The sequence below is a fragment of the Cydia pomonella genome, chromosome 5 (assembly GCF_033807575.1).
Source record: "Cydia pomonella isolate Wapato2018A chromosome 5, ilCydPomo1, whole genome shotgun sequence".
NCBI classification, from domain to species: Eukaryota; Metazoa; Arthropoda; class Insecta; order Lepidoptera; family Tortricidae; genus Cydia; species Cydia pomonella.
Window position 1 is genome coordinate 22,480,335 of NC_084707.1, and position 23,409 is coordinate 22,503,743.

The 23,409-nt window shown below is 36.1% G+C and overlaps 1 protein-coding gene across 2 annotated transcripts in view; it reads right to left on the reverse strand.

Annotated features, from left to right (window-relative positions):
- The window catches only part of LOC133518109 (leucine-rich repeat neuronal protein 1-like), a 361,984-nt gene that overhangs the window by 80,390 nt on the left and 258,185 nt on the right, over positions 1-23,409 (reverse strand). For both annotated transcript variants that reach the window (XM_061851695.1, XM_061851694.1), the window contains one exon: positions 20,774-20,812. In XM_061851695.1, coding sequence (XP_061707679.1) covers positions 20,774-20,812 — 39 coding nt within the window. The remainder of the gene's footprint in view (positions 1-20,773; positions 20,813-23,409) is intronic.

Genomic DNA, 23,409 nt, shown 5'->3' on the forward strand with positions numbered 1-23,409 from the left:
TTGCTATATTACGGGTGTCACATGCGTGTTTCTGACTTATGAAGTAATTATTTTTACTATGCAACCAAATGAATATTTTGTAAGTTGGCAGCAATGCACTTAGTCATAGTCTTATTCGTTTTGGTTTTGTTAGGTTGGTAGCCATTAATCGCAGTAACGTTATATCTTATAAAAGCACTAGAGCTTTTATGAGGAATAGACAATATAGACTTTTCTTGAAACCTTTTATGTATGTTCTTATATTCGTGTTAATGAATGCATAAATGACAGATAACAGTAGAGGAGTAGGAAAAGATAATTTTAACTTCAGCGGATGCAAATGCCGATCGTGGAACTTCAATCAAGCCAAAGAAATAGTTCGTTTTTTACACCACGCCTCACAAGCCCCGACATGTCGAAATTACACTTAATAGAAAAACGATCGCCGGTGCCGTGTGCGGAGGAGCCATTAAAAGCTCATTTTTACGAAATGCGTCGCCGCCGCATCTGACGTGGAATTAAGTCGTGTTTTTATTATCCCTTACACGTTATTATAATGCAGTATTAATTCCATATTCTTAACCCTTATTTTATCAAAATGGCGTATGTAACATGGTTTTCACTTTAAAATACGCTCTTTAGCGCAAGAAAGGTCAGTATAGTGATGTAGACGTGTGCCGCGTTGCGGTACATTAAGGCTTGCGAGATATGACATGATATTGTATATTAGAGAGCTTACACGACAAGATAATGCCGTCATGGGACGATAAGAACATAACGGGCCTAATAGGGTTGTGTAAATAAGTAGGTATAGCTAAGGAGGGCGACCTAATAGCTTCTGTACCTGGTGGTTTGTTTTGACACAAATGTCCGAGTAACGTAATCTAATTTGTAGCAGTAACATGATAGATGAAAAAAGGCAGTTTTAAATCATTTTTTGAAAATGTGCAACTACCTCGCGTAGATGTTACAATTTTTGCTAATTAGTATTAAAACAATGTAATTAGCCAAAATTGTTGACGTGTGCGACGAACTTTAACATGCAGCTTAGAGTTCGTTATTGTACACATTCGCGTTCTGTTTTCAAAACGGGACGCTGCGCTTAAAACACACACGTCCCAATTATTCCGGTACATATACACAGCACTACGTTGTAAATTCTTATGATACTCATTCACGTTCGTAAGACAGCGTTAGCGTCTTAACGTAATTTTAACTCAAAATTAATTGAATTAAACGCGTCTTGGTCCAGTGGTTTTGGTAGCGTGAAGACGAGGGTTCAAAACTCGACTGAGGCGATTTTTATTGGTTTTAACTATGTTAAACTAAATTCAGAAAATGTTTTAGATAAGTATTTTGGATCGAGAAATTATACCTACTAAGAAGATATTTTTTGTATTATTACAATTTTAATGTCCGCAATTAAATCTAAAACATACAACACATGTAGATGTAGATGTTGTGTATAGACGCCTGGCTAAAACAGGCATTAATTCAACCCTAAGTTAGGTAGATAAACTTCAAACACTAGGTTTAGGATACATTATGGAGCTTTACAATTTAACATGTAGTTGGGAACTCAAGTCTGACGAATGACATCGAAGATATATCAGTCACATGCTGGTCGGTTGTTCCAAAGAATCTCATTCAAATGTTTAACTTAATCGTCATAAGGTAATTTGAATAGCGAACGCGACCGTTAGACGATGGATGTTCAGGCGATAAACCATCGCCGTGGGAACGGTTAGCGCGGATAATAAATCCGGCGGTGATAAAAACGCGCATTCATTATTGCGCTGTATCCCGATATAACGCAATAATCCCCGGATCATGATAATTTAAATAGGTAAGAACTGTATTACTGTTTAGAAGGATCGTTAAACAAGTTTGCCGAAGTGACCTGGAACCACGAACATTGGCGAGGAATTATACGGCGAGCAACATTTGTGCCTGACTTATGGGCTAATTCGAACGTACCTAAACTGAAATCAGAATGATATCTAAATATCTCGCGCCAATACATTTACTAAGTACGAAATGGACGATAAATAAATGACATAATTTAGATATCTTTCTGAAATCAGAAATCAGAAATATTTATTGTGCAAACTGTGTAGGTACAAGAATATGACTTAGGTACATTTTTTGATGAGTATCAACAGTTTTACCCTTCTCGGGTATACAATTATTTTTAACTTAAACTAGGTTTTAATATTTTATCTTAAACTATATTTTAATATACATTTAGGTTTACATAGTTATAAAATTCTTTTAAATTATAGAAAACTTTGTCTATTAAAAAGTTTTTTAAGCATCTTTTAAAAGTATTTCCTTCGAGGCTTTTTATTTCGTTTGGCAGATGGTTGAAGACATTAATAGCAGATATGAACGTACTTTTTTTATATATTGAGGTGCTAGTTCTCGGAAGTACCATATTGTACTTATATTGTGATCTGATATTTTCTTTGCATGAACTGATCTGATTCATTCGCATTGGCCTAACAGCGACGAACTGCATGTATTAATACCTAAATGAAAATCTTTATTGGTAATGAAAATCTTACATGTCGGTTTAACATAGTGTTTGTCTATATGTTGTGCATATACCTGTTATTTTAATCCATATTTCATAACTGAAATTAATTATTAAAGTTAAACCTAACGACTGAGAAGAAAAGCTGTATACTGTATGCCCTTAATCCATGCCGTACGCTACGTACAGCGTCAGCGTCAGTAAGGACCGAGGTCTTTATAAATATCGTAAAAATCCTCTTTGCCTTAGCGCTTTACCAATTTCATCGTAAAAGACGACTACCGTAGTCTCATCTTCTGAACCAGAAAGATAACAGTGCGGTCTCATCATTGTGTTCTGTATCACACATAAAAATATCAAATGATACGGCTTACATAAATACAGCATTCGTCGGTACAAGACATGATCCGAGCGTACGGCCTAAGGGCCTACTGCGAACACCGGAGGAGGCGAATTTCGGGCATCTTCCTGTTTTACTCCAATGAAGGCGTAATTAGAGTGACAGTGGATACCTTTGTTTGACATAATTATTGAAAGTGTTAATGAAATGATTCTCAGATTATCATAATTCTGAAAACGATAACTTTTCAGGATTTTCGTAAGATTATCCTATAGTTAGGTTAGGTTAGGTTTGTTTTATGGCAATCCTGAAAAGTTACACGTTTCTGAGAAAAACAGAATTATGAGTAACGAAAATGCGGACAAACAATTCATAATGACTTAAAACTTTATGGGAAAGAATAGAGACCCGTGACAGAGACAGTTGCTCGAAATTTATAAACTAAGATATTCGCAATTATAGCCCTAGAGTGAAAGGAGCATGTACCATAAATATAAACCAATCTAACATCGCGGCATATTTTTATCCAAATTACTTATTTAGCACGTATATTTACACTTTCAGATTGATCGTCAAGCGGTGGCTCGATATTTCACTGAATTGTCAATATTTCACGGCAATTCCACGCCAGGATTTATCTGTAATTCGTAACTACGCGACAGTTTGCATTTGAAATGCAATCCGACTGCAAAGTTGGGAGCAATCAAGGGAATTAGGAACGCGCAGGCTTCAGAGTAGAACAATTCAGATGCTACGGGCGGAAGCGCGTCTCCTTATACAGTTTACTTCTAACTTCCATTATTCTAGTTTTCCATCCGAAAACAATATTGAATCAGTGAATCGACTTTTTAACTTAGAGTTCAGTCTAAGCTAAGTTTGCATCTACTTAAATAGAACAAAGTGAGGAGGTATCATTCTAAACGTCATACTTTCATAGAAATTTTACATTGATGATTACATTGCTACACTTTGTCATTGCAAGTGCCATGCAGTTAGCTTGGCCAGACCCTATCTTATAGTGTTTTTCATAAAATACAATTGTGAAATGCCAAAGGCATTTATTTTGACAGACTTTTTCCAGATGCAATTATTTGACAGTTTTATAATCATATTAGTTATGTAGTGTGCGCACCCGAGCGCGGAGATTGATTATGTTGATGAAAATGTCAATGAGCTACATTGATGTCAATTTATTTTTCTAGAGCAATTGTTGCGCAATTCTTTATCGTCGTAATTGATTTGTCGACAGACAATGGAGGTAATTTCTATTAGTTTTACAAATGAAGAAAATATACAAGAGTTTTTCTGCTAGTCAATTAAGGGGATTACTAAAAATCTGAGCCTACGACATAAAAGGAGAGGCTTTCATTTGGGTTAACCAAATAAACAGAATATCTTTACATGCTTCGCCACAAACTCCAAACGCGAATAAAAATCGCGAGATTTGTCCAATGAAAGGTATTCAGTTTGACTGTAACGCTAAAAGGTAATTCTAAAAACAACACGTCAAAGCAAAGGCCGATGGTTGACGAAAAACAAACTGCGAGATAAAATCTAAACTAGTGAAACCAGAACATTTATGAAAGTAGCTCCCCCAGCGTGGCTGAATGGAATAAATGGGAACTAGGAGTGCTCTGTTTAAAAAAAGAAAAATAGAAAAGGATAAGTGACGGACGCGGCACGCGAGCGTAGACGTTTGTTATGATACCAGCATTACAACCCTCAATAATTAAATGGAGAAAAAAAAACTAAATTGAATTTCGTTCATTTGTCATTTGGTCGCGTGACTTCAAAACGAGTTTTATTGTTTACGTAAATGATTGGTTTGTAAATTAAAATGTTTTCTGCAGCACTTAATTGTTGCAGTCAACAAACAGTGAGTGAGATATAAATGTTATAGCGGTAGTTGGCACAGTTCTTCGCGAAATCTCGGGGGACGCACCAATAAATAAGCTAGACAACTCTTTGTCGTCGAGTATTTTGACGAAACTTCTTGAAGGGGGAATCTAGTTTCATTGTATTATGTGGGCTAGATACGTAAGCGTGGTATTGTGTTCTGGACTGACAAACAAATGGATTGAAGAAGCATGCATAGGTTGCCATACATCAGGATTTGCTGCTAGAATTATAAGAAATTACAGGAATTTAAATCAGTACGTAATTTGAGCATTTTAAGATTGAAACACGGCATCTCGTTTAATTCCTGTCAAATTGTATTTATCGCTGAGTGACAGGATTTTTTCTCAAGAGGCAGGGACTATTTATCTGTACCCCTAGTGTAAAGAAATTCGATTTCCAAACGTGACGTACGCGTTTGCGTTTAGTCTCATTTTGTATTGAATTTCGAAAGAGCGCGCCAAGCGGGTCGTTTTGGAAACTCAAAATCCTATACAAAATGACACTTAACGCAAACGCGTTCGTCACGTTATGATGTCGATCAAAGTTACACTAGGGGTACTGAACTTTACACATTGGTCTTGGTAACCCTGTGTGAGCGGCCATTTTGTTTGTCACACGCGTTCCTTAACAATGAGGGGGGCATTCTGTAATCGATAGCAATCTTTCCGGAATGTGAGTTGCGTGATAAATCTACCCCAAAATTCCGACTAACATGTAATTGTAGGGACGTCGGTGCACTATATCAATGTAGGTTGGGTTTTATGCGGAAAGTTATGGCAGTTTGTGAACTAATTATTTCGGTATAACTGGTTGTTATGCGCCCTTATTAGTGCGATGTTGTTAAAAATTGTTAATTAAGTCTTTGGTTGGAGGTAACATAGATTTCCAGCTTAGTTAAAATTAATATTGTTTTTCAAAACTAAAGATAAATGCGTGAATAAAAGTAACGCTTCGAGATATTAAAGTTATAAGGCTTTGATTTATATATATTATTAACTTTCAGTTTCATTAAAAAAAGCTGTGCATTGCAAGTGAACATGTCTGCGCTGTCTTATATTTTTAAATTATTAACTTAACTAGTGACTCAGTTAATGTAAAAAAAATTATAAACTTTAATTTTTAGGTGAAAATAACCTAAAAATTAAAGTTTATAATTTTTTTTACATTGTCTGCGCTGTCTTATATTTTTAAATTATTAACTTAACTAGTGACTCAGTTAATGTAAAAAAAATTATAAACTTTAATTTTTAGGTTATTTTCTATCTGGAATAGAATATACACTAACAACTTATTCAAATGTAGCTTTATTTTTTTCACAAAACACGTCTCGTTACTCACGTTTAAATAATCTACTATTTTTCTTTCTCGCCTTTGTTCCCCGTTTAAAACCACTGAAAACACCGCAGCTAAAGTTTACCGGGATCCTTAAAAACAATGATCCTTGGCTCGGCTGGTTGAGAACACCCTGTAATAAGCTGCTCGAGCCGAGCCCGGCAATTAGTACGTCACGGAGGCTCGCGTGCGTTGCAGGCGATTTAATAACGCACGCTACAGAATAGGACCCCGCCCGCCAATTGTCAGTATTTTTTTAATACCTATTAGTGTTGCGTTTGGGTATCACATTCAGCCAGCATTTTTTATCAGAATAAATAATGGCGATGTTTTTACTAAAACAAATAGGAAGGTAGAAATTTTGCTTTATATTATTTTTTAGTTATTTATAATAGTCGGATTCCAATTTATTTATTTAATAGTTAAACAAATAGGCAATATAAATGAAAATAAATGTGTAATTTAAAATTTGAATCATGTTATTTATTTGACAAACTAATATTTAATCTCCAATAATTTTGTAATTCCAATTCAAATCAGACCGTGCATTAAATAGTGCAATTTCTAAACGCACCACGCTCAGCTATTTCCATCGAAAACAGCCAACGGTTCAATTCAAATTCCGAACATCGTAAATAGTTCTTATTTTAAAATTGGAACGATTAAATGCGCTCATGAGCAGCATTAAATGAGAGCCTCATTTTCAGTATGCGTTTGGGACATCAAAATTACATCGAAAACGTATTGCTTGAGTGCCCTCGATTGCTTTTTAGCTAAGACATATGAGTGTAAGCTCACACTAGTTGTAATATTAAGAGGAATTCCTAGTTCCGATTTTTCCATACAAACGCTCTCGACTGTGTCCTCCCTGGATTAATAGCAATGATTTTTTCAAATAAGATCTATATCCGTGCCTCTATGTTTTGCTTTTTTGGATTATTTTATTTTGAAGGAACTTACAGCGTCTCGAAAATCGCAATAACGGCTCAATTGAATTGGCTGCAATAAAAGGCAAGAGTATACAAATATGACAACAAAGATCCAAGATTATTTCTTCCTCTTGCAGTTTCCAAAATTTCATTTTAGTGATTGGTTGCGTTTTGGAGGAGGATACAGTCGAGAGTACCTCGATTTTAGAGTTTTTTGCGAGGGAATTTTTGTCCGAGCGCACTGCAGCGCCACAAAAACATAGCTTCAAAAATTCGAGATTTGAAAAGTTACTCAGCTAGGAATTGCTCTTAAATTAGTATTATATTACTGTAGGATTTTGTATGTAAATAACGCTTGAGTTTTGCCGTTCTCGTCGCGCCGCGTTATTTAATTTGCGATATGTGAAACAGTAGGAAAATAAACGTTGCTTGGCGCATGTAACTCGATTTGTCTTTGTGAAATTTCAGCAAACAAACTCACTAATGGGGCAGTTTAAATGCTGGATGAATTGCGACGTATACAGAACAGACTATGCTAGTTTATGTAGTATATATTTTACTAGGTAGTTATCATAGTGCATAGTGGCACAGTACGGTCACGTCTGAAAATATCGATACGAAAAAAGGGCCAAAAATATGTATACATGAATTTGTTGCCCATATATTAAGGTAGTGTATACATATTTATGGCACATTTTTCGTATCAATATTTTTAGACGTGACTGTACAATAACTAAGGGGACTTAAATTTTGCAGTAGTTTCGTAGCAGAGTAGGTAGTAATCGGCAGGTACAGCAACCTGTAAAAGGGTATGTCCACTTTATGAATGGAATTCATTCGCAAAGTGGGTATGTTCTTTTGCAGCTGTGTGTAGATACAGTCAGCATCAAAAGTAGCGGATCAAACAACGCTTCATGTGATGTATTTAATATAGAACAACTAAGACTGTAAAAGATATATTTTTGAACGCGAATTTTAGAAAATTATCTACATTTGGAAAAGTTATACGGAATATCAGATACTTTGTTTCATCCGCTGCTTCCATTTTTATCGGCTGTCACTATGCCTGTCACTTTCGTACTTATATACTTGTAAGAACGTGACAGGCATGGTGACAAATGATAAAGCCGACTTAGCCCTACAGTAATGGTATCATTGTCACGTTTGTCTAATTCATTAGTTTTAAGTACGTCAGCAAGTATATAGCAAGTGATATATAAACAAAGGGTTACGCTCTAGGGTGTTATTATCTAATTTGTCATGCGATCATAACTAGAATGCAATTATCTAATAGAGTGAGAACGAAAGTGGTAGGGCGTCCATAGAACTAAGTTACCACTGAGTTTTTAGTTAATTAACGGCCCGATTCGAAGAATAAGATACGATAACGATAAGTTCTGGTTTAGATAAGTTCTCATTTGTATGTCGTATAATTGACAGAAGCAGCTTGATTCGGGAAACCAAAGTCACTTTGACGTTAGAAATATCGTAGATAGATCTTATTGGGATCACAGCGGAACCGTAATAAACGTCAATTTTGACATGTCGTTGTCGTGTCGTTGTCGTTTGTCATCTTATGATCTTAAACGTGTCTTAATCATTCTTCGAATCGGGTTGTAAGAGGGAAGTATACCACGTGATCGTCCATTCCAAAGGAGAAAACGTTTTTCCACTTCTAAATATTTTCCATTCTCCATGATTTTTAGGGTTCCGTAGCCAAATGGCAAAAAACGGAACCCTTATAGATTCGTCATGTCCGTCTGTCTGTCCGATTCTGTCACAGCCACTTTTTTCCGAAACTATAAAAGACATACTGTTCAAACTTGGTAAGTAGATGTATTCTATGAACCGCATTATGATGTTTACACAAAAATAGAAAAAAAACAATAAATTTTGGGGGTTCCCCATACTTAGAACTGAAACTCAAAAAATCTTTTTTCATCAAACCCATACGTGTGGGGTATCTATGGATAGGTCTTTAAAAATGATATTGAGGTTTCTAATATCATTTTTTTCTAAACTGAATAGTTTGCGCGAGAGACACTTCCAAAGTGGTAAAAAGTGTGTCCCCCCCCCCCCCCGTAACTTCTAAAATAACAAAATGAAAAATCTAAAAAAAATATATGATATACATTGCCATGCAAACTTCCACCGAAAATTGGTTCGAACGAGATCTAGTAAGTAGTTTTTTTTTAATACGTCATAAAAATTAAAAAAAAAAATTTTTTTTCATCAAACCCATACATGTGGGGTATCTAAGGATAGGTCTTCAAAAATGATATTTAGGTTTCTAATATCATTTTTTTCTAAACTGAATAGTTTGCGCGAGAGACACTTCCAAAGTGAAAAAAAGTGTGTCCCCCCCCTGTAACTTCTAAAATAACGGAATGAAAAATCTAAAAAAAATATATGATATACATTACCATGCAAACTTCCAACGAAAATTGGTTTGAACCAGATCTAGTAAGTAGTTTTTTTAATACGTCATAAATGGTACGGAACCCTTCATGGGCGAGTCCGACTCGCACTTGGCCGCTTTTTTTATATGTTATTGACAATGAAAATCTAGTTTTATAGATTCCTTTTTTTTCACAATTTGCAATACAAAAAAATATATTTTATTTTAAAGCGAAACCTATAAACCTAGAATATATTATACAGATGCGATCGACATCAATATCGAAGTTTTTTGTTAAGATTTATAGTGGAAAACGTTTTCTCCCGAAATGGAATTTCGTAGAAAAAGTACCGTTATTTCGATAGGATCGCAAAGCTATTCTTCCTATACTATAACTAACCGACATTAACTTAAAAAAAAGGAAGCGGGGTGCTTTAGGTACTCGTTTGGATTTTTCCTGAAGACATTGAAAAGTTAAGGGAATGTAAAACTAATTTATACACTGCACCGCCTGCAGCCGGAATTGGAGTAGGTACTCAAACAAGAAAAGCGGGATATTTATCGACCAGCGTCGTTAACTTTTATTGTACTGTCCACAGAAGAGACTGTTTTTCTAAAATGTGTTTGATTCAAGCTTCAGCTTGCCTTAAATTTGATTTTGAAGCCCTGGTATTGAAGTGGTTATATACCTAATTAATGTGTTCTTTCTTTTTTATTGTTAAACATTTTTTTTTTAGACGAAGTCTTTCTCAAATTTACAGTTAATATAAGGCAAATAGAAATATACATGGAATGTATGCATGCATCAAGCAAAACTGAGTCCAAGTTCACGTTTCTTAACGTCTGCTTAAGTTTCACATCTCTGTAGAAAGGCGCTATTAAGTAGCTCAAACAAAACGTGACCAGAAGTACCGGCCGCTAACAAAGCTCTGCATTTAAAATATTACAAGCAATCAAGCGGAATGGTCCAATAATAAATCCTGCTAGCTAGTCGAGACATGTAATTTGATGTAAAGCGATCTGCGAGCTGCAGTAACGCGATTTGCGAATAAATGACTCGGAAGTTGATCTACCGCGCTCCCGGAGCCCGTATTAGCGGCGAAAAATCCCGCCACACCTCCAACGCTGCCTTCGACACGCTTGAAAGACTCCAAAGTGAAATTAAACCTTCAATGTAATGGATTTTAAAACGAATTCTCGCTTCCCCATCCCTGTTTACCGGCGGTTTTTGTTCGCGACCTCTGACTGTGCGGTTCTCGGCCTCTCCAAGCTGCAAACCAAATGAAAAATGGCGGCTTAGCTGTCAAAATGGTTATTGATGAGTGTGCTCAAAATTTACTTTTACCGCTGTTGGATTAGTCGATTTTGCCTGAAACATTGCCATACAACGTAGGTTAAATGTAACGGTACACAGCGATTTTTCAAACTAGAGAAAGATTTATAGTGGTCGCTATTTATTTAGTTTTTGGAGCGCAGTGTTGCTTTTGCATTACTATAAATAACGGGGCATTCACGCTAAGTCCCAGCCTGTACAAAATATTTAAAAATATAAATAGGTTGAACGGTTCAATTTTCAAAAATGCGAACGAGAATACAGGGAACATTTCTCACTGAGAACTTAAGAGTCCTTGTCGCGAGTACGTGGGCAGCTAATCTAATGAAGTAGATCGTGGTTGCGTTCCGTTGGCAATTAGTTGGTGCCCGATGGTTGCCGACCGTTGCCGGGAGTGGCCGAACGTCCAGCCTGATGCCCCTAGAGATGAGCACCACTAACTCAGCTGCCAGATACTCTGCAGCTTCACATTGTTTGCACTAAAGTAGATAAAGCTCCACAGTAATTTGCTACAATTTTTTCTTCTAATTCCTACTTTCATCAAATCAGTTTGTTTTAAACAAAGTGTAAAACAATTTCGGCTAAAAAGTTAGAAAGAGAAACACGGTCTGACGTCACAACATGATATGATCAAGGCAGGGACAAAGTGCCCATTACGTATCGCTGAAATTTATATGCTTGGAAACATATTCACAACGCAACTCATGACGAGTATATTTCCAAGCATACAATTTTCAAGGTTCAGATTAAAGTATATAAATAAATAAATAAGTATGACGACAGGTTTGGCCTAGTGGGTAGTGACTACGAAGCTGATGGTCCTGGGTTCAAATCCTGGTAACGGCATTTATTCGTGTGATGAGCATGGATATTTGTTCCTGAGTCATGGGTGTTTTCTATGTATTTAAGTATTTATAAATATTTTTATATTATATGTATCGTTGTCTAAGTACCCAACTACCCACCTTCAACACAAGCCTTATTGAGCTTACTGTGGGACTTAGTCAATATTTGTGTAATAATGTCCTATAATATTTATTTATTTATTTTATTCATTTATTTATTTATTTATTATAGGGACATTCTTACACAAATTGACTAAGTCCCACGATAAGCCAAGAAGGCTTGTGTTGTGGGTACTCCGACAACGATATATATATAATATACAAATACTTAAAGACATAGAAAACATCCATGACTTAGGAACCAATATCTGTGCTCATCACACAAATAAATGCCCTTACCGGGTTTAGAACCCAGGACTACCGGCTTCATAGGTAGGGTCATTACCCAATAGGCCAGACCGGTCATCATAACCGCAGCCATAGTGTGTGTTTTAGTTTTTAAGATATATTTTATGATATGTATGCTAGTTTTAAGATATATTTTATGATATGTATGCTAGTTTTAAGATATATTTTATGATATGTATGCTAGTTTTAAGATATATTTTATGATATGTATGCTAGTTTTAAGATATATTTTATGATATGTATGCTAGTTTTAAGATATATTTTATGATATGTATGCTAGTTTTAAGATATATTTTATGATATGTATGCTAGTTTTAAGATATATTTTATGATATGTATGCTAGTTTTAAGGTATTTATCTATGGGCCCATAGTTGCCTGAAAATAAAGATTTTCATTTCATTTATCCCTCAGCTCAGCTCTGTTGATCCCTGCCTTCAATCCAATCCTTTTTTATGAAATAAAAATTATTATAAGTGCATGGCAGGCAAGTGGTTTTCACCACTTCCCATTTAACAATTACAATTTAACCTTTGGGAAACTAGCCATTTGCCGAATAGGCGAAATACCTTTGCCGCATCAACTGCACGCAGCCCTGTTACTGTGTGTTGTCAGTGCAGTCTCTGTTTCCGCAATTGGGCTTTAGCTGTATCAAACGTCAGAGCGGCTGACGACGACCGCTAACAATTTCGTCTTAATTCGACCAGCTTGTTCGATAACCCTGTGTTGTGTGGCTTATGGAAATTTGAATTGTTGATAAACTTCAACTACATATTGATTTAAACCAACATTGATTTTCGTTCATAGTTTTAAAACGAATACGGGACTTAAACTATGAACTTCAACTACGTCCTTAAACTACATATGTCCAAAAGAGAGGTATGGGCATTGTGAATGTTATCTCGCTTTGTGTGGTAGGGCACAGCCAGCGGATGTCATTCCAGATCTAGAGCAGAGCCCAACTGGGGAAGTACTTCCACCTTACAGAAAACAGCAGCCAAATAACACTAGACCCTACTCATAGTGTTGTGTTCCTGCCGGTGAGTAAGGTTGACAGAGCTCAACGAGGGGGGGGGGGGGGGGGGTAGGGTCGGCAACGCGCATGTAGCTCCTCTGGAGTTGCAGGCGTACATAGGCTACGGAGACTGCTTACCATCAGGCGGGCCGTATGCTTGTTTGCCACTGACGTAATATTAAAAAGAAAACTAGCTTTTGCCCGCAACTTAATCTGCGTAGAACAAATACTAATACAAATTTTTCACACAACACACACACACACACACAAAACATTTAAAAATGGCTCTTATACTTAAACTTTTAAAATTACATTACTTACATTGCTACTCACATCTTAGTTTTGTGCACCACTTCAATAAAAACTTCACCGTTCCTTTCATTACCTTAAATGTTTTCTGGGATAAAAACAATCTTGTCCTTCTCCGGGACTCAAATTGTCTTCATACCAAATTTTACCTAATCAAAGGAAAGACAGACAAACTTACTTACACTTTTATAATATTAAGTAGTATAGGTGGCAAGTGGCAAAAATTATTAATGCTATCGGCTTAATCGTTACACAGACAATTTGATAAGTAAATTATTGTTATTTGCGAAAATAAGACTTAATCGTTTATAATTAAGTTTTAAAATTACCTCCGAAGGACGACATTGTTCCCGTGCTCTCGGAAAATGTTTAAAAATCGTGTAAGTTTAAATCAGAATTTCATAAATGTAAAAATAAAATAATACACAAGCTTAAATTCTCTCAAAAGAAATATCTATTTCAATACTAAACTTATATTCTAATGTAGTTATCTTATAAACCGTAAAAACAATACAAAGTAATATCTATCTGTAACAGCACTAGCACCAATTACATTACTGCAAAAATCTCCGACTGAAAATACAACTTTCGTCCCTAGTGCCGAAACGGACAATGTCAGTTGAAACATCACCAGACAGTTTAAAACTTTCCAGCGATGTGCTTTAGCAAAATGTATATTACATTACCCTTTGAGACGTCTTATTTGGTTACGGGGACGAATTTACAGAATACAGTTGGCGTTTTTTTTACTTGTAACGTAAATTCGTTTTGTTCAGCACATCTATTTGAATGACGACTAGTTATATCTTAAACTGCTTAAATCAGCTTCATTAGAAGCGCAACGTGTGGAGCGAACCGGTGCTTATCAGTAGGATTATAATAGCATTATTATGAATATTCATACAATATATGTTAACGGCACCAATCATGGGACATTTAAGAGAAAAAATTTAGTATTTTTGATATTTCACCGACACCTGTAAAATTTCTACCGCTTTGTGCGTTAGAAATTGAAGGTCCTATTCGTCCTTTATGTTTTCTATATATTTAATGAAAGCTACTGCAATTGGATTAAATAGTATTAAAAAAAGTAAACTATGGTTTTTTGCTCCAGTCATGGAATGTAGGTATGCCGTGAATTTTCAAACTAACAAATATAAATGAAAAATTAAACTTAAGCAGCTCTTGTTTGTGGCAAAATGTTGGCAGCGAATAAAAACTGATGGTAAATACTTGTTTTACAGGATTTGTCTATACCACCCCATTACTGGTGCCTGTTCCATCATAGGGGCGTTTATTATAGTACAACTTTTGTGAATTTTTAAAGCTAACTTCTATATACATATATAGGCAAAGATCCACAAAACAATTTGATTTACTCTTGTATAGGTATTTACGTTGATTTTATTTATCAGTTTTGGTGCTTGCTGCTGTCTTAGAAAAAATATTGTGTGCAAATACAGTTATATGGTGCTACTTTGCCGCACGCGCGTGCGGGAATAAACTCTTTCCGTGCATATGTCGAAACTTTAAAGAGCCATATGTACCTACTGTAAAACGTTGTACGACAGGTACACGTGCGAATAGGTAATTCGCAACTTGTGTCGATTTAAAACACTCTCTTTTGTCGTGTTTTAATTTATCACCACTGGTTGTGAATTTCCAATTTTCTGCACTTCTATCGTAAATAACTATTTTCATTCAAACTCCTACAATGATATTTTCATATTGCTCGTGCTAAATTGCACGTATGGCGGTTTCCGCCTAACATAATAGCATTATGTTCCTATATTATTCCATATTTGTAACTCTCACAAATCACGCACACGCTTTGGTACATCCTACAATACCGCATACATTATCCACAGTCAGACTGAAATGATTTATTTATCGGCGTAGTACATAGAGTACCTATTAATGCTTTTAATAATGCCCCAGTGCAGTATTACTGCAATAATTACGCTTTAAGTACTTCCCAAGTGCATCTCCCCTATCGTAAAACCGAAAAGGCAATCTAAGCACGTTTTAATTCATAAGCCCCATGTTGATGAGAGCACCACGTGATAGGAATGGTGAAGAGACAATAAAAACCTGGGGCGGGCGCTCAGGAAATTAGCTGTCACATTACGTATTGCTCCGGTCTTCGTGGGCCGTCCGGCCGTCGTTGTATTTTCGACATTCGAACGCGACTCAACGGTTTCGAACTAAAATTTAAAAATCGATGTCGCGCGTCTAGACTTGTTTTAAAATTGTTCTTTTTATCGAATTTACGCAAAGGTTTCTGAAATTAAATTAGACGAAACGCAAAATTGTTTAAAAAATGTCATAGGAGGCAAAAACTACTATTTATATAAGTTTTACATATCCCAAGTTATAGAGCAAAATTAATTCAAATAATGTCTTCCATCAAAGCGAAGAAAACTTGCCGAGAATTTTATGTAACACTGTACATTTATACCACGTCTGTATCTTCCAGAGAGACTCAGTTATTGCAGTAGCAAATGAAAACATTGTCTACGGAATTAAAACGCTTCAGCTTCTCGAGCTGTAATTTTTCGAATGCATAATGTAATTTTTGGCAAACACGAATTACATATAGTGTTGCGAACTCGTTTTTTGTAATTAAAAGTAATTGCAAAAAAGTATTACCGGCCGAACGAAGTTTACGAGAGCTAATTATGAGTAATGAGCTGTTTCGCGAGCCGGTGAACACTTCAATATTCCCTCTGCCCTCGCTTAATTTTTCTCCGTTTGCATTTTTCTTCAAACAAAACTCAGAATTACGTTTCTGTTATTTAACTTCTCGTTGGCTCCGAGTGTTCGGGAGAGCGTTCTATTTTCGAAAAGTAAGGTTGGATACTTAAAAAAAAGAATGGGAGTTGTAAAGTTCGTTACGCGCGGACATCGCACAGAGGATCGCAATTAGGACAAAGCGTCGGGAAGAGTGCAAGTGACCGCTCCAAAGCGCAATCGATTCCACTTCATTGGTTTGGCGCCGAGTGTTTAAACTTGGTGTTCGTTCTTTTTTCGAAATGCGCAGAATGGCAATGCGCCCATGCGTTTAAAATAGGTTAGAGTTCGAATATTGATGGAAAAGTAAAGTAAAGCCTGACCAGTAATATATGATCACGCGCCATATTGCGGAATTTAATTGGAGCAAAAATTTTCATATTAAAGTTCGGGTCGGGCTTTACGTTAGAAATATATATTTCGAATTCATTTTATTTTCTTTTTTAGCATATGCGCTGACCGTTTTAAATAATGATGAGGTGTAACATTTTAATAAAATCATCGTTATACTGGGTAACAAGATTTGGGTGAGTCCCATGGGAAATCTTGTTCAGTATAACCATCTTAATACACATTTGACATTCAGGATCAAGAGTATCAAGACCCCGAAATTACCCAGTACGTTAGACTCAGTCAAGAGTTAATTAAAGCTTTCATTTCTAAGAACGAAGTACCTACTTTATTTATATTATTAAACTAACTTAGCTGTTTCCAATAAGATTCCAGTGTTAATTACGCGTACTAAATTAGACAATATCATTTGATTAGTGTTTAATTTGGTTCAATTCGATTTCGCAAGATATCTGATATTACAGTTCGTTGGCTAGGTTCAATTAAGGCAATAATATAAGCCGTTATTTAGGTTCAAAGGCTGTGTTAGGGCTAAGTGATCGTGCCCTGACCCTATCATGTTACAGCTTTTAATTATTCTGGATAATTTATGGTATGGATGTTTTTTTACGAGAAAATGTGTGTGTTAGCTTTCGTATCTAAGCTTTATCTATTTACGTAAAAAATATTTTAAGGAATAAAAACCGGCCAAGTGCGAGTCGGACTCGCGCACGAAGGGTTTCGTACCGATATCTATAAAAACGGCAAAAAATCACGTTTGCTGTATGGGAGCCCCCATAAATATTTATTTTATTCTGTTTAGTATTTGTTGTTACAGCGGCAACAGAAATACATCATCTGTGAAAATTTCAACAGTCTAACTATCACGGTTCATGATATACAGCCTGGTGACAGACAGACAGACGGACGGACAGCGGAGTCTTAGTAATAAAATGGGGTCCCGTTTTACTTTTTGGGTACCCTAAAAAAGGTTAGGTAGCTATTTCTCTGCTGCATTTTAAAACTGGACTCCTTTGAGACACTGGCCAGTAAAGCTCAAAATCGGAACAAGTGGAAGAAGAGGGTGGAGGCCTTTGCTCAGCAGTGGGGCACAAAATAATAACAATTTTAAAATTTCTTGCACAACCATTTGGACATGAAGCTTTCTCATCCCAATAGTAATATATATATATATATATATAATAGTGAAGTGTTCGCGTAGTTCGATAACTACCAATGGGGCAACTACTATACAGGGTGATTCATGAGACGTGAGCGGGACTAAGCCTACACAATCAGTAAATGTTAATGAACCGTTCATCATCATATTTAAGTAAAACAATCTCGCTTTATTTCTGTTATTTAACTTTTTGGGAAGGACAAATTTGATAATCTACAATCATGGACACCCTACAACACTTAATTAAGAAAGATAAAACCTCTTTAACCGTTATGACAGCAGTTTGATTATGAAGAAAACAAAATGTCACACTTGAGTGAGATACGATTTTTCAAAAGTAACCAGACATTCAATTTGTCACTTGTTATGGATAAAACAAAGAGGGTGACCATACATGGCGTAAATAAATTAAAACATTTTTTTTGAACAGTAAAAAATAAAAGAACGTTAATCTCACAAATACTGGTACGAAACAGTTGCTTATGACTTACTGAATGCTCAAGCTTGATCCTGCTCACGTCTCCTGAATCACCCTGTATACTCGCACATGTTTCTGACGCACGGAACTTTGTACGGGACTAGCGTCTCTCGAAGTTTGCTATGTCACCGCCAGATGGCAGTCCGTGTTCTGCCACCACTAGTTCCTGAACTCGACTGTTTTGTTATAGATGCATCGCAGTTTAACTCTTTGTAGGGCGCAATCTGTATTGTAAGAAAAAAATACCATCCTATAACATCATCTTTTGTTTCGGTATTGTTTTCTTACGTATAACTTTTAGGATTAGATAGCAATGTGTACTAATAAAGTTTAATTGTGTTTTTTTTAAATATCTAGAGCGTTAAAGGGTTAAGGCCACATTTTTTAATTATAAGCAGCATACACAATACATTTTTATTTTGGTTAACTGTGAACAAAGACACTACACATAACTTTGAAGGAGTGGGGCCTGTATCGCGCTTGCATGTGGCATTAAATGAGACGAATTAATAAAATAAAGGTAGAATTCTCGAATGATAACAATATTTATATAATAATGACACTCGTAACTTGATACATTAGGTACTAGTTATATACGTACGATTACACATTATACATATACCTACGAGTATTACTTGATAACAGTTGGCTACGACATCGTATCTAAAATAAATGTACTCGTAAAAGAACATATTTGAGCCGTAATCGTAAATATAATATTTAATAGCTGCGTTCCACGTTCGTAACAAGACTTGTACCTAAGGCACGTCCACACGTGTATTTTAACGATTATTTAGTTGTATTTATTTCAGACGCCTGCTAGCAAGCTAAAAAGCGCGTATCTCAAACCAAACGTACAATTTGTTACGAAAAAGAGCCACCCACGGTTAAAAAATCGAAAATAACACCAGTTATAGAAATTTAAAGCTTTTTATCAAATATCGTATGTATATCGGCAGCTGCAGTCGTCATCCTAATGCCACCTGTAGCTTTTATTAGCTCAATAATACGCAAGAGAACCGCCTCCCTGATGCGCCGCCTGCGGGAGAGCACCAACAGTCTCCTGAATCTGGAGGCACTGGAATTCCATTCACATGGAGTCAAGAGGTATTTTATAAGAGGTATTTTAAGTAGTCTGTAAGTTTCTAACGTAATAAGTGTTGTTGGTTATTTACAATTCTATAGACTAATTATGTCTCAGCTCTTTCTGCGCTCCAAAACCAAAGTAGCCGACGTATTGACAGCCGCTAAGCTTAAATGGGACTGGGCCGGACATATCTGCCGTATGCCAAACGACTTGTGGACCAAGCAAGCTACCGAGTGGACACCAAACATAGTGCGGCGTCACGGCAGACCTAAGGAGGTGGCGGCACGATCTTGACGTCTATCGGAAAGATTGGCCTAATATTGCCATAGACCGAAACGCGTGGAAGAAAGATGGAGGAGGAAGGCCCAGCAATGGGACACAACTGGCTAACAAATAAAAATAAAATAAACTATGTCTGATGCAAATAAATTGAATTGAATTGAATTAAAAGTATACGTCGCATACTCGAAGATTCTTTTGGTGTGGACACACCTCATCCACATAAACCGTTACGTGTCGTTTCATTCACAAGTTGTTTTGTACGTGCTTGTTAATTGGTAGCATGTTATCGTGGAGCTGACAGCGCGTTGGAGGCACGTTGATTAGCTAGCTCTAATCATTGGCGTCCTCCTGATTAGTAGGTGGAAAATGCGCGGAATAACACCTAGACATTTCTCGTACGTAATGATTAATAATGTAATAGACTAATCTACGAGGTGTCTCATACCGAGAAATGGGATTCATGGCGTAGTCACTTAATGAATACTTATAGGGCGCTTTCTAAAATAAATATTGACACATTCTTTCTTTCTTGGGCTCATTCTACTCAGAATCGACAGCAGGAAATGTCCGTTCCATTATATTACATTTTAGTGTGAAAAATATTCACTTGTATATGCGTGACGTAGTGGAAACTACAATTTCCACACACATTTTTATAACACCAGTAGGGATAACATGGTCGGCACTTTATCATTTGTGACCATGCCTGTCACGTTCTAGCAAGTATGTAAGTGCGAAGGTGACTGGCATAGTGAGAAGTGATAAAAATGGAACCATGCTGCCACTGCAGGATTGAATATGCTAGTGATTCTGAGTTGATAGAACCCAAAAACACATGGATCTGTTAGAATCAGGTCTTAATATTATTATTTTTATATGCTATAGGTACTTAATAATTATAATATTTTGAATAAATTGTTAGTGTATTTGTAATTTTTTTTAAAGTAGACTGACTAATGATTGACTAGTAGAAAATAAATTTGTGCAATAAAGTAATTTTAAATATAAATAGTGTTTCAAAAACGACTCTAACCATTTCGTCGCAATTTAACTATAATTTCGTGTCTTGAAAATTCAAAAGGTAGCATTACAAGAAAAGGTTTACGTAGATTCGTTTTCCCTGTTCGTATCGAGAAACAAGTAATTGTACGTCTGTTTTCAGTTTAATGTTTACTTAAAGCATTCCAAAAAGCATATATATTATTGGTTTACTAAATATGGGCCCCGTTTAAAGCTCGCTCGGCGTCTCATAAATTATGTTGATGGCGTATTTGTGAATACGCAAAATTCTAAAAATAAACACTCACCATGACTCTGACGCCTTGTCCAACAGCTTTTACAGCATCCTGCGGGCAAAGAAACACATCATTAATATACAACCTCACAATGATTCCACTAACTCGCTTAACACAGGATCATAAATATTAATTAGGTCCTACGGTCATTAAGACTGACGGATTGACAGCTCATTAGTCAAAATCCTGCACATTGGCATAGTAATGGGGAAACGTCTCGAGTAGCGTCTTATTTTGGCTATAACGTGACTTAATCGTGTTGTCCTTAAGAGGGAACGAGGGAAGTTTTATTAGGTATGTTACGTTTTGTATTGGTCTGTTTATATTATCCATTAGAATTTAGTGGCGTTTGTGAAATGCTAAAAATGATAGTTCTGCGTGATTATGTATGTAAAGTGTGCTAAACAAAAAATGTTAAATGAAGTGTAACGCTTGTTTTCAATAAACGATTGATTGATTGATTCACGGTTAGTTTCACTAGACTTATATTGATTGCCATTACCTTTTATATTATTTTTGAGCTTCCGATGTTTCGACGCAGTTACAAGCATCTTGTTCACGGGTAACTGAAGACAGCGGGTGGATGTTAAAAAAAACCAAAAGGTAATCATGGTCAATATCGCGATCTATATAAGTCTAGTGATGATTAATTATCCTAATAGAGTTCTGTCTAAGTAGTGCTGCCGGGCTAAGATGGGCCGGATTTTTATCATCTGTCATCATGCCTGTCACGTTCTAACAAATATGTAAGTGCGAAAGTGACACATGACATGACAAGTGATAAAAATGCGACCATGATACCGCCACTGATGTGCGATGTGTAATTCGCAGCTAAAACCGGCTGGAAGTCACTAATTACAATATGTAGCTGAAGGTATAGATAGGGCATAGATAAATAGTCAGTGTGGTAAATGACTAGGAGAGGCTTACTGTTAAATAGTTCAAAATAAAGTAAAACTAACGAAAGCTTTCTCTCAGTTATATTAAGAGGAGAAAATCGTTGAGAGTCGGAGCACGAAGCTGAAGTTTGTACATAAACGAAATGCAACCTTGTTCTGATGTCGACGTTTCGATCATGCTTCACGTCCCATGATTTTGTATCTGTGATCGTATACATTTTGGAATCTCTTTCTGAATATTGTATTGGATGAGAAATTGCAATAGAATGCTCATTAATCATATTTATTCTTGACAATGACTTTAACCAGTTTAAGTCTGAGCATTGGGGAAAATCTAATAGAAAACTTTATCAGGACGCCATTAGTAGAGCACCTAACTTTCTAAACTTTCTACGTTCCCCCATTGTCCGTATCGCGCTATTTAATAAGATAGAGTTTCATCCTGTACGTATCTGTAAAAGCTTTGTCAAATCCATGTGAAACCTCCATTTCCTCCACATGTAAACAGTATTAATTGTTTACATAAGCTAATTAAGTAATATGACAAAGAAGTTCCCCGCTTTTAATGTCATTACCTCACAGTGCGTTCAAAAGCAAACTTGTTGAGAGTTTTCACAGTATTAATTAATTGGCACCCTGAGTAAGACACCGTTCTGAATTTCGTATTCATTCGGTTTTATAACTTTTTGTCACGCGTTTCCGTGTTTTGTTCAAAGCGACATGTCGCTTGATGATATAAATTGGTAAACCATGAGACTACGAGGGTTTTCTGCAAAGAGTGTACTTTCATCTTAAGAGGGAAGAATAGCTTTGCGATTCTAACGAAATAACGGTAATTTTTCTATGAAATTCCATTCGGAAGAAAACGGTTTCCTCTAAGGAAAACCTATAAACCTATTTTTTCATTGTGTCAATAACATACTAAAAAAACATGGAGAATGGAAAAATATTTTCTCTTTTTGTGTGGACGAGTAGGTACAGTCAGCATCAAAAGTAGCGGATCAAATAACGCTTCATAAGTATCAGACCATTCTGTAACAGCATAACAAAAAATGATGTGTTTAATATGAAACAACAAAGATTGTAAAAGATATATTTTTGAACGCGAATTCTAGAACTTTATCTATATTTGGAAAAGTTATCCGGAATATCAGATACTTTTGGCGCGTTGTTTCATCCGCTACTTTTGAGGCTGACTGTACGTGCTATACTTCCCTCTTAAAGGCTGGCATCGCCTCCCTCTAGTGTTGCGAGTATCCATGGGCGATAGTAATCGTTTACCATCAGGCGATTCGTCTGCTTGTTAGCATACTATATCATAAAAAAGTTAAAGCTTCATGTAGCTTTTTATCTCATACAGGCTGTTTAGTTTTACTTTACCTACTATTGAAAATCATATTAGAAGGTAGTTTTATTTAATAATTTTTAATATTAACCCTTATGTGCAAAGAAAGTGTAAACACATTCGCGAAAGTTGCAGACCAGATTCTAAATACAGATACCTAAACTATAACAGTTTTGAATGACTAACGGTTAGTTTCAAGATGCATCGAAATATCGGGAGCTCAAATAATATAAACAGTAGTCACGGTTTATATCCCGGTCGATTTACAGATAAACTATAATATGCCGCTAAGATTTCTGACAATGCACAGCAGGGTTGGTTGCATTCGTTTGTCACATACTTTATTTCCGTGAATGCGTTTGACAAGACATCTCAGAGATGGTGGCCACGAATGCACGTCAAGT